Below are 12,946 nucleotides of genomic sequence, written 5' to 3'. Positions count from 1 at the left end.
CAGGAAGAGGTCTGAGGGGCCAAAGGGACGTGACTAAGATGCCTCAGACACCACGAGGGTTCTGGCACGCTGCACTCCTTCCTGCCCCCACCACGGCGCTGCTGGGAAAGGTGACACTTGGAGGACAGCGAGGAAGGGCAGCATCTGGACGGGCGCTCCTCCCGACTCGGCCAGGTGGAAGCTGGGTGTGGTCCTCCTGAGCGAGCAGCAGGCGGGTGGGAGAGCACGTGCACTACGCGAGCCAGGGAACACAGTTGTCACACTCGCCACATACCGACAGCAGATGTTTCCAGCAACGTCTGTGCAGAGTCCTGCCTGGCTCTCTATGGTGCTCCTTGCACCAGGAGGACAGATTCACGTGTCCACATAGTGGAACCAACAGTATGCAGCCAGGTGACGAGAGCAGTTCTGGGTCATTGGAAAGGGTGGAGGCTTCCTGGAGCACACGTATCAAGAGAACTGCAAAGTAACGGTAGTTACAAGAGCTCTTAAAGCTTAAGATGTCCAGGGACATCTTAAGAGAACAGTGACCAGAGTGCAGGCAGTAAGAACTGGCTCCTTTCTGCTGCGGGAGTCTGTCAGAAGCTGTGCTCAGTTTTCTGTTTTTGGGTCACTTTAGTGGACATTAACAAACTGGAGCTAGCCACAGGAAAATGTTTTAAGTGGGAAAAGGTCTAGAAACCACATTATATGAAGAATGTTCCAGGGATAACAAAGCAAATTTGAAGAAGACTCCCAGGCAGGCCTTGTGAGAGCCACCTTCAGCTACTGGAGGGGAGGCTGGGGGAATGAGGCTTGGCCTCCTAGGGTGCCGCATCTCTGGCTGGTTATGTACGTGGGGGAGAATGGGGAGGAGATCAGTGCCTACCCAGAATACGGAAAATCACTGAAGGAAACTCACTGGGATTATGGAATTTAATCTTCTCTTTTCATAGTTGGGAAGTTGAGCTTGCAGAGAATGGGAGACTCGCCCCTGGTTGCAGGAAGGTTAACAGGAGACTGGATTGCAGGGCAGGCCTGCAGCCTAAGATGGGGAGCTGCCTCCTACCACCAGTAGGATGGACTGACCCTTCTTCCCATAATCCCCTCCAGTCTGCCCTGACCTCTGGAGCCTCGTGGACGGGATCTGGCTGCTGGAGGTTCAGGGGGCTAGTGACTTCCTAAGAGGCACGTCCCTGCTCTGTAGTTCTCAGGGTCCTCGGCTGCACATGCTGGCCTCTGACCTCACACTCTCTGGCATCCACTGCTGTTGGGTCTACACTTGGAGACTACAGGCTGCCCACCAGCACTTCCGGGGCCATTCACTCACACCCCAAATCCACAAGTGCTGTGGAGACAGTTACTGTACCAGGGACGAGGAAAGCAGGGGGTTTCGAGTCAAAGGGTTTGGGTTAAGATCCTGGTTTTACTGCCTTTTAGTTGAGTAACTCTGGCCACATTGTGTTGGTCTCCTCATATGTAAAATGAAGATGGTATCATAAACAACTCTGCCCTGGATATTCTTGGAAAGATGCATTTCTACAGGAGTTAGGAGACACTTCTATGAGCACCACTGCTAGAAGGGAATGACCATTTTAAAACTTATTTTGACTGTTTGAAAATACACTTCTAAACCCTCTAAAGAAGGAGAGCCCAATGCAGCGTGTTTTGGATACACGTGTTGCTGACACATACCGTGTCACTTGACCATCTGCAGGAAGGGGTCCTGTGTGACCAAGTGCCAGGTAGACCTGACCGCTGGTTGCTCCATCTCAGTACCTGTCTGGTGCTTCCACTGCTCTGTTGACTCTGCTTAGAACATTGTGGGACCTTGGAGACACTGCAGTGGGGCAGGTTCATTTTTGGATATGGTGGCTTCATTTAGTGCCCCTCTCCAAGCACTCCCTGCAGAGATAACCACGTTTCTGACTTCTGACACCTTCAGTAACTCTTGCCTGTCCTTGAACTTCATAGAAATGAACTCATGGTGTGTATTCTTCTGTTTCTGACTTCTTTCACTCCACATACTGCCTGAGATTCATCCATGCTATCGCCTGTATCAAATTTTTTTTTTTCAGTACCGAGGACTGAACCCAGGGGTGCGATCACTGTGCTTTGTCCCCAGACCTTTTTATTTGGAGACTAGATCTTGCTAAGTTGCTGAGGCTGACCCTGAACTTGCGATCTGCTGCCTCAGCTCTTGAGTTGCTGGGATTACAGGTGTGGCACTTAATTCTTTTTGATTGCTCCATGCATTCCATTTTGAATCACAAATAACTTCTCCATTCTCCTGCAGGTAGACTCTTGGCTAGTTTCCATATCTTGATGTTATGAATAAAACTGCTATGAATATTTTCAAAGTGTCTTCTAGTGGACATAGGCACTCATTTCTCTTGCATATGCCCCAGGGAGAGGGGCTATGTGGCAGGTGTATAGTTATCTAATTTTACTAGGTTCAATCAAATAATTTTTCAAAGCTGCTGTTCTAATCTTCCCTCCCAGCAGCAGTACACAGGCGCCATGTTGCTCGGCCCTCAGCGTTGTCAATGTCCCCAGTCCTGGCCTCTTGGTGTGTGGGTACGGTCACTGCAGTTTCCTCCCTCGGTCCCTTCACTGGGATGGAACCCAGGGCCTTGCATGTGCTGGGTGAGCTGTGCTCTGCCCACAGTGGAGTTTCCATCTGGACTTCCCTGGAGACCTCTCATACACGCACTGGTGTGTTCCACTGCTCTCTTAAGAAATCCTCATTCAAGTTTGGTTTTTGTTCAATTCTGAAAAAAATCTGTCTCTTGCTAAATTATAGGAATTCAACATATATCCTTTGTCTCATTTAAACCTACATATTGCAAGTATCTTCCCCAGGTTGTGGTTTACCTTTTCTTACTCTTAGTACAGTCTTTTTTTTTTTTTTAAATAGTTTTTAGTTGTCAGTGGACCTTTATTTTATTTACTTATATGTGGTGCTGAGAATTGAACCCAGTGCCTCACACATGCTAGGTAAGCACTCTGCCACTGAGCTTCAGTCCCAAACCAGTACAGTTTTTTAATGAAGAAAAGTCTCAATTTTAATGAAGCCCAACAAGGTTTCTTTTACAGTTAGTTTCCTGGGTCCTGTTCAAGAAGCTCTGCTTCTCCAATGCCTGCAGGTTTTCCCTGCATTTTGTTCTAAAATGCAAATCTTCAGTGCAAATCTAAATCTTCCATGCAAATCTAAACTGTCAATCTTTACTGATTTACTTGCCACCCTTTTGTGATGAGGTCTCGCCATGTTGCTAGGCCAGTCTCCAACTCCTGGGCTCTGGTGGCCTCCCGCCTTGCCCCATGACAGGGACTGTAGGTAAGCCCTGTGCCAGCTTGCTGTTAATCTTCATTGAAGACTTGTGACACAGCCCAGCCCACTGTTGGTTTTGGTCAATGTTTTATGTGCACTTGAGAAGACTGAATATTATACAGCTGTTGCTGGTAGTTTCTACAAATGCAAATCAGGCTGAGTTTCCTATGCCTTTGCTAATTTCCACTGTTCACTGCTGGTCAGCCCACTACTTGGAGGTATGATTAGACTCTCCACATTTGCTCCTGAATTGGTCTATTTCTCAGAACCTACAGATTGGCCCATTTTTGTTTTCTACATTTAGAACATATAGTATCAGATGCATACAAAGTGAGGGTTGCTCTGACTTTCCTTTCAATTAACCCTTTTATCATGAAAAAGGTCAGTCTTTCTCTTTAGTAATTCTTGTTGCCTTGAGGTCTATGTTAACCAACCATACTAGTTCATTTTGGTTAAATGTTCATAAAAGTTATATTCTCACACTCTTTTTCTTTCACCCTCCTCTAATCAGCTTTATTTTAAATTTCATTTTCTAAGACTTGGCAGGACTTATCTGGATGAAGAAGGGGTAGGGCTCAGTGGTAGAGCACTTGCCTAGCAAGCTCAAGGCTCTGGGTTCAATCCCCAGCCTGAAAAAAAAAAAAAAAAAAAAAAAAAAGACTCATCTGAATCCTTTTGAAGGATCAGCTTCTTTTAGAATGTTGCGCTTCCTGAATAGGAGCCCATAATCGCAGTGCTTGCTTGGGTTTTATTTTGGGGTGTGTAGGAGTAAAGGGGACTGCCTTTCCAAGTCTTTTCAAGGAAGCTCTGCCACTCTAAATACTGTCTAATACATTTCTGAAGCCTCAGAGGAATAGTCAAGAGCCCTTTACAAAACAAGCTATTGGAGAGAACTATCCTCTTGACCCTATGTATTTACTTGCATCTTGAAATGACAGGACCTGCAGCTTGGCAAAGATGTTTAAGGCATCGTCTCAGCCAAGTCTCTACCTAAGGAGAGACTGTTCTCAGAATCTTACCACAAGGCAGCCAGCCTCAGGTAAAGTGTTTGTGTATTAGGCTGTTTTCCATTACTATAGGGAAATACCTGAGGGAGTCTAACTTTATAAAGAGAAGAGGTTTATTCATATCATAGTCCTGGAGTCTCATGGGGTCATATTCGGTGACAGCCATCTTGCTAGTAAAGTCCGAGAAGGTACAGGGCATCCCATGGCAAGAGTCAGGAAGCCTAAGGGCATCCCCCTTCTTGGCCCGAGGGCTCTGCCCTGATGATCGCATCCAATCCGAGCACCTCCCCAAGGCCCCACCTCTAAACACCATTGCCGGATTAATTTCTCTTCTTACTTCCTAAGGATGGGGATTAAATTCCATCATGTGAACCTGGGGTGGGGGGAACACCCAGACCTACAAGCCATGCAGTTTGTAAGCAAGTTCTTCCTCTAACTGAGTCGGATCCCCTCTGTTGGAGTGTCCGTGCTTGTTCTGACGCTGGGCAGGTATGACAGGCGAGAGTCCCCTCCACTCATGCCCTGCAGGTGTTTGAGAAGGGTATGTGGCCTCCTCTTCATGCTTCTCCAGATGCAGGCTTGTGGCTCTTGGTTGCTGCACACTTTACCTTGCCCAGACCAGTCACAGGCGGACGCCCCTCCTGCGGTAGGTGGCACTCAGGTTTGGCTCCAATATTCAGGGTGGGGTCTGGGCAGCTCTGAGCAGAGCGGGACTGTGCCTCTCTTCCCCTGGACTCCACCTCAACCAGTCCACTCCGACTTCCTTCACGTTACCCCTTAACTCAGCCCGAGAACTCACTGACGTGTGTGGGCCCCGCTCAGTGTCAACTACAGGTCCCTTCGGACCTCACTCACCTCTGAAAGAGGCAGAGAGGTGCATCTGGGATTCGGGACCCACTCTCCAGGCTGGTGCCCTTCCCACCACACCAGTGGACCTGGGGGGTGGCGACCAAGAGGCATGAGAGCAGCAAAACTTGTCACAGTAGAAGCCACCATGTTGGGAGCAGCCCCCAGGTTCAGGAGCTGAACCAGGTAATGGACCTCCAAGGCTCTCAGCCAGGTGATTCTACCTCACCTTTGGCTCCCATGGGTGATCTGGAATTCTGTGTCACGGTTTTGGTTGTCACCAAAACTGGGGCCAAGGGTGCTACATACCCTGCAACCCGTGACAGTCTCTAAAAGGCAGATCCAGAACCAGTGAGTAGGAAGGATAGGGAAGCTGCTTCTAGAGTGTTTCTGGAAAACCTCATGTCACGAAGGCTCACAGCAAAGGAGAGAGCTGCCCAGAGCACCTTGCATCAGGGCCCCAAGGCAGGGATGCTCCTTGTAGCCACTGAATCTGAAACCTAAGAGGCTACTTTGACAAGGTGGAGACCCACTCAACGGGCCACACACTGAAAGCAGAACCGGAAGCTCCTGTTTTCCTTTCTAACTGCTCACCTGCCAGAGCTTGCCCAGCAGAGGCTGCAGGAGTCTCTGCTTAAGCAGAGTTTCTCATGGCTGCTGAAAGCCAGGATCGGTGAGCTCTGGTGCTGGGAATGCACAGCCAGTCTCGAGGAGACAGCGGAGGGAGGGCAGGGTGCAGGTCAAGGTCGTGTGGGCAAGTTGATGGCCCGTGTCTGCAGGTCTTGACTTCAGTCTGCATCACATCATTCATGACTGAGTGGACATGGGAATCACCTTGTATTCGCACAGGTATTCACCACGGGCTCTCACAGAAGACTCATCTGATTTGCCCAGAATGTACCATTAGGGAGAGAAATGGTCCCCTTTCTCCAAGCATCTTGATACATTTTCCAAAGTAAGATTTAAGGATTGCTAAACCAACAATCCGAACAGCCTTACATATGGATACAAAGTACAGACTAACTTGTGCACTGTATTTTTCAAGTTTTTCACATCTACTATTTAATTCTAATCAGACAATGACACAGTGAAGAAGGTGGATTGAAATTATATCTGCTCATGAAAGTTAAGAGAGTTTGCTCAAGGTCTCATAGCTTGGAGTACCAAGCTCAGAGGTAGATGTGAACCCAGAGCCTGATTCCAAATACTGACCTTTTCCTTTCTGGTCTCTTCCCAGGGGGTGAGGAGTTGGCACTCAGGCTCGGGGCCATGATCTGCAACCCCAGCACTCACCTGCTGATCCTGTAGCTTGACTCCAACAACTCTGAAGCTGTTGTTGGCAGTGTTGTGGTAGATGTTGATCCGGCTGAATCCCTGCTGGCCAGGCTTGATTGGTACCCATTTCTTACTGGTGTCATCGTAGACCATCACGGAAGCCCGGGCTTGGCAGATACTCTGTTCACTGCAGAGCAAGAAAAACCCAAAGCATCAGCCTCAGTTGTAGTGGATGGAAGCTGGCTTTGCCTGTTTTTTTTTTGAACTGAGGCCACTAGTTGCTTAACATAGACTATCAAACTTCTAGCTGTCTGTGGAAGGGCCACCCTTGAGGTGATGAGTCTCATTCTTAGACCATGTGGAATGGACAGGAGGTTCAGAGCCCAAACCACGAATAGCTGGGAAAAGAGCCCCAGCTTTGCTTTCAGGGGAAAAGGCATTTGAAAGAGAGATAAACTATTATTACAATTTGCCAGCTGCCTATAGTATTCCAGGTACTGCGTTAAACAATGCACTAAAGCACCTACGCTTCACAAGTTAAGAAGTAGTACTTATTACCCATGTTTTTCAGAGCTGAGAGAGATGTACATAAGTCCACACAGGTATTCAATGATGAATTTGGGATTTCCAACCAGTTCTTTCTGACCCTAGAGCACCCTACAGGACACAGAGAATATTCTTTGCAATGTTCAAAAAAAATGCTCGATTTATGGTGTTGTGATGGGGTAGCATCAGATACACTGCGTAGACAATGAAGGGGCTGGGTAACCCAAAGAGCAGGCCACAAATCAAAATAGGTCGGTGGCCGTCTTTCCCTTTGCTAAAGGCATTTACCTATGAAACAACCGCTTCTGTCCAGAGTGATTTGGAAAACCAGGGAAGAAGCAGAAGTAACCCCTGCAGGGGTAAACGTTAACCCTAAAATTAGGACACAAACAACACCCAACACCATCTTGCCGCAGCCTTTGGAGCCCCTAGCTTTTCGCTTGGCAAAGCCCAAGATCTGGAGTGTCGCTCCAGCCTCTAGCACAGCAGGATCCCCAGACTAAAAATGTGTGAAAGGTAGGCCCTGAGGACAGCAGGAAGTGGCAGCTATCAGAAAAGTCACATAAAGACAATGAGGAACCTGTAAGAAGTTTAGAGCCCAAGGATTCAGGAGCAGAAACAGAAGAGAAGCTTGCACAACAATGGATAATGGTGGCCAGACCAGGCGTCAAGAAAAGCCAAATCCAGTCCCCCTTATCATCCTATGGAAGAAGGCAGGGAACCAAAATATTTGGTAAAGATCTCTCCCCCTATCTCCTGGCTACTGGGTAACAAAAGTGAAGTTTTAAGAATAGATTGGTCTCGGCGACTTGGAACCCATCTCTCAATCCTGGGTGCTCCAGAGGGCCAGGCTTCCTGGGGACCTGCTCTGGTGCTGGCACCTTGCTGATGGTGGGGAGTACGGGCGTTTATGATATTAACACCGTTTCTGGGCACCCAGCTGAACTCCTGCGTGTGCTCAGTGGGCTCCCCCCTGCTGACTCCTCTCTGCACCACTGCCCGCCCAGCTCCAGCCCTGGAATTGAGGGGTCTGGGACGGCACCCATTACCCGTGCGGCCTGTGCTGGGGGCCTGGCACGGCTGGCAGCTGTACGGGATGGAGGGTCAGGATTTTGGTCTGCGGTCAAGCCACATCCTTCTCCATGACTCATCCTTCATCCCACCAACACTTATGGGATAGCACCTACATTTCTGTGCCTTGGAACTTGGAATGCTCTATCTTTTAAGAGAGTTGGGTCAGGAGGAGTTGCAGACTGGCAGTTAAGTCTCTGGTCGTAAGGTCTAGTAAAAATCAGAGCAAGCCGTGCACACGGTCACTCAGACCTGGACCCAGTCTCGCAATACAAGCTACCTGTAAGCTGAGTAATGGGCTAAGCGCTGTCACCTACTGCTATTGGTACACCCTGGTGCTCACTGTGACTTGGGGCAAGAGGGGATGTTTTCCAGATACTCCTCAGGGACTGGAGCCACCCTGAGATGCAGCAAGAACAGCCTGCATTGTCAGAGTGATCTGAGTTGGATCCTAGCTGCACCACCTGCCAGCATGTGATCACTGGTGCTGGGAACCATGTGACAGGACAGTGCCTCTGAGTGTCCCTGTGGGCAGCATGGTTGTGGTTTTGACCTGCTTCAGGAGAGCCCACCATGGTTGCAGAGTTGACTTACGGTCCCTGGTGTATACATCGAGGCCGTGTGTTCCCCAGGCCACTCCAGCCACTGACCATACATGGCAGGGGCACCATGGTGGCCTGTGCCTGCCCAGCAGTGTGGGGACTGCCCACCAGCCTGTGGCCTGAGAGGGCTCTGCTCTTCTTCCTGCCCTCTTCCTTCACAGACCCCGCCCCAGATCACCCCAAGGCTCTGCTGCCCACTCCAGCTCCCTCCATCCTCCACCAGGGTCTCCCAGAAAATCTGCTCCATGCCAACTGTCTGCATGGCTTTGCCATCTGCTTCTTGCAAGTCCCATGAGGGCAGGTGCACGCCTGTCCCATTCTCTGTTGTGCCAGGAGCTGGTGCATAGCAAATGCTTAATAAATGCTCACTAGAGACTCAGTGCTGAAAAGACCCCTAGATGATCTGAGCTTCTCTATGACCCGTGGCACGGAGCCTATGAGAGACAGGAACTTGCTGCTCTCCCAGTGGCCCCTGCTGTCACATGCTTTGATATAGAGAACCTTCTTGCTCTGAGTGAGATTCTGCTCACTGCTCTGCAGAGTTACAGAGGTGTTCTGATCTGCACAACGTGACGATGGACACTGGACAGCTGAAGGAAGAGCTTGGCTCCTCTGTAACTATCCACACAACACTACGGTCCCTTCGCCATCCCTGTGACTCTTCTGAGTCCCCCACGTGTTGCATTCTTCTCTAAGGCCAGGGTCCTAGAGTTGGACGTGACATTTGGGCCTTGGTCTGACGAGCACAGATGCTAGTGAGTGAAGAAGCGAGGCAGGTGGGCCAGTCCCTGCCCCCGGGAGCCCACGGCGAGCCAGCCAGCAGGGCTGAAGAAAGTGCTGCGTGGGCTTAAAGATGGAGACAATTCAGGAAGCGGATGTGGGACTCTAGGCGGAGGAGACAGGCCGCCTGGGCAGGGGAGGCGAGAACCACGTGGTACGCAGAGCCGTAGGCCCTAGTGGGGGCAAGGGTGCCTGGGGGTACCCCCCACACCTTTCAGGGTGTTAGGAGCAGAGATGATATAAATGAAATGTTGGTCCTGGGTTGCCACCTACTAGGTGCTCAAGTGCCAGTGACTGTTTTAGTTATTACAATGATAGACGCAGGTTCCCCCCACCCTTGTTGCTTTTAATGCTTTAGGTTCAAATTAAATTTGTGGTTAACCAAAACCCTTGGGTGCCCCCATCTGATTAGTGCTTGTCTGTCTGCTTATTTCACTGCCACTAGCAGATCTAAATGCAAGAGAAACTTACTCCACTGTCTAGCAGGCTTGGGTTAATCACCCCTGGGTTTTGGTTTGGTGAACTCATGGCACCTATCCAGCCCAGTTGCTGCCTGGGCTCTGGGTGGCTCTGTAGCACCCCGGTGGATACCCCAACTGTAGTGTGCACGTGTGCCTCAGCATCGACATACAAACGGAAGAGTGAGCCATTTTTTGAAAGCACATACCTCTTTACTAAATAAATGGGTATTTCCTTGTCCTTCTCAGCAGACCCGTGACCCTAGCCTGTGTGGACCTGGTCCAGTGCCCTGCCTGCCTTGGCTCTGCAGAGGAGAGGTAAGGCTGCTGCTCTCAGGCCTTGACCTCCTACAGGATGCTTCCACGCCAGCAAACCACCAAGCGGTCAAAAGACACGGCTCGGGTGGTTCTGGGTGGATGGAAGGTAGATGGACTTCCCCCAGGAGCTCGCTTGGAGTGGCAGGTCTAACTGGAGTCTTCTTTCCGGAGAAGACTCTCAGACAGCAGCCCAACTCCCTCCCCTCTGAGGCTTTGGCACAGCTTTCCTCCAGCAGCTGAGATGGACTCCACGCAGCTCAGTGTGCACTCTCGTCCCCTGAGGGGAGAAGTACTGTGCGCCTCTGGGCTTTGGCTTCCTTGTCTGTACTTGAGGACCTCTGTGACCTCAGAGGTCCCCTGGACGAGTGAGGACGCCCTGAGCTCTGCCAAGAAGCCCAGCACCGGGCAAGAAGGGAGAAGGCCCAGTCTCTGTCTTAGCCCTGGGTTGGCAGTTTTCCTCTTAAACCACAAGCCACTTTGGGACATGCTGAAATCTCTTACTTACAAGGAGTAAAGGCAACACACCCCTTGTGCTCCGCACACAACCCTGAAGCCCAGCTGTGGACCAACTTAAGATCTCTTATTTAAACATAAGAAATCACCGAAGCAACTAGAGATAAGACTAACATACAGAAAAGCTCACGGCACGCCCTTGGGCGACAGCTCCTGCAGTTGGCCTGTCTCCTGTGCTGTCCAATCCTCCTAGAAAAGTGCACTCTGGCTCTGCCGCTCTGGTGGCCAGGAACGAGGGTTCTGAATTCCCCCTCAGCTGGCCTAGGCACTCCATCTTGCCCGCTCTTTCCTGAGCACAGCTGCCAGGGGTACCTTCTGCTTTGTGAATGTCTTCAGACCTTTCAGAGCATTTGCTACAAAACCTTGGAGTGCATATAAATCCTCAAAGTAAGGGTGATGGAATTCCACAGAGGGGAGCAGGGCCGACCCCAAGGGACCTGCTGGAAAACACCAGGCTGGGACTGGGCCTGGAGAGAGCTGGCTTCTGCCACACGTGGGCTTCTGCCTGGGCCACACACTTCTGTCCCACTGGACTGTGAGTTTCTTGAAGGCTGGGGCTCTGCCACCTCCCCTTGGTAAACGCGGGCCTTACGGGCTGTAGACACCAGTGATCGTTGAACAAACAACTCCAGGAGGGGGAAAAGCACGGCGTCTATGATCACATGCCAGGGGACATTCCACTTGCAACCCTGCGCCCTGGTTCTCACGGTGAGCCGCTGCCAGCTAACAGCAGGTGTCACATCAGCAAAGCGTCTGGGACGGAAGTCGAGAAACCACAGCACTGAGGGTGGCCACTGTGCAGAGCAAGCAGCTGAGGCTGCCGCTGCCGCTCCAGGTGCCTCTTGGCTCGGCCCAGGCCCAGGGCGAAGCCTGCGGGGAGGCCGGCCACAGCGCAACCCCTCTCGGAGGCCTCAGGAGAGCATGGGCTGCCCTCCTCTGCTTCCCACGCTCTTAGTTGCCCGGGTCTCTTCCTAGTTCCCCCAGAACAGCACAAGGGTCCTACTCAGCCCGATGCCCCGTCGTGGGGGCCTTCAGACGGCTCTTCCCTCTCTGTCTTGGGGACCTAACTCGCCTCCCCACCAGGATGGAGCCTAGCGTCTGCCGTGACTGTGGGGCACCCTGGAAGAAGCGCATTCAGCACTGAAGCCACATAGCCCAGCCAGTGCCTCGGGGGAAGTACCCAACAGAGCCCTGTGAGCTGATGTGAGCTGCCCACCCTGCTCCCAGCAGCCCCCTGGCCCCTCTGCTCTCCCCCAAACTTCTGCTCTATGTCCTCCTTCACTCCCTCAGCCCTCCCCCACTGGACCTGGCTTCTGTCCTGGAGATAGACTGACACAGATCCAAAGGGTGCCCTGACCCTGCTCCAGAATTGCTCGCCACTGGTGACACCTTGCCCTTGTTTTTGGAAAACCTCTCCTGACCGGCTCGTCCTCCACCCTCCTGCACCTCCACTGACCTCTCAGCTATCCCTCCTGCTCCCCAGAGCTTCTTCCCACTCACCTCTACAGCGAGGGTCCTGAAGCTGGGCCCAGGAAAGGCCTACCTAGTCTAGAATCCTCTGGGATGTTTGCAGATGGGGTGTGCATGCTTCTGGAACCAGGCCAGCATAGCATTCTCAAGTGGGGCCCTGCTCCAAAGTCACCCTCAAAGCTCCAAGTTTCTCAAACGTGCCCAGGTTAGTATTCCTACTCTTGCCCACGATGCTCAGAGTCTTATGCTGCAAGGTTTAGGAAGGCATGCACAGGCCATGCACTCCCATACCCTCTCCAGCAGAGTCTGAGGGAGGCCTGGGGGCCCGGCTCTGCATGTTCACACACACTCCAGCTGATTCCATGGCGAGCAGCCCTGGACTGTGAAACCTCGCCTTCAAATGTCTGCTCTTCCACCCCTGGACAGAGTTGACATCATCAACAAGATGTTGCCAACCCCTCTGCCAACCACTCTGGCCCTGACCTCCTTCAACTAGGAACCCTGTCTCCAACTTCTGGACCTGCCTCAGAGAGCTCAAAATCCAACTCGGGCAAGCAGAGCGCACTCCTTCCACTGTCCCTGCTTCAGAGAATGGCAACCCCTCAAGGTCACGTGGAAAGTCACTTCACCCACTATGATACACAGGCAACCCACTGACTCTTTCCCTGAGGTGGTGGGGATGGAACCAGGGCCACTGTATGCTAGGTGAGCGCTCCACCTCTGAGGCACGCCCCAGCCCCCAAAGACTTC

The 12,946-nt window shown here is 51.4% G+C and overlaps 1 protein-coding gene across 1 annotated transcript in view; it reads right to left on the bottom strand.

Annotated features, from left to right (window-relative positions):
• Positions 1 to 12,946, bottom strand: part of Evl (Enah/Vasp-like) — a 137,653-nt gene that overhangs the window by 38,109 nt on the left and 86,598 nt on the right. The window contains 1 exon segment of the mRNA XM_047539693.1: positions 6,457 to 6,625. Coding sequence (XP_047395649.1) covers positions 6,457 to 6,625 — 169 coding nt within the window.

This window comes from Sciurus carolinensis, chromosome 2 (assembly GCF_902686445.1).
Source record: "Sciurus carolinensis chromosome 2, mSciCar1.2, whole genome shotgun sequence".
NCBI classification, from domain to species: domain Eukaryota; kingdom Metazoa; phylum Chordata; class Mammalia; order Rodentia; family Sciuridae; genus Sciurus; species Sciurus carolinensis.
The sequence above is the reverse complement of the archived record's forward strand: the minus strand, read 5'-3'. Positions and strand labels throughout refer to the sequence as shown.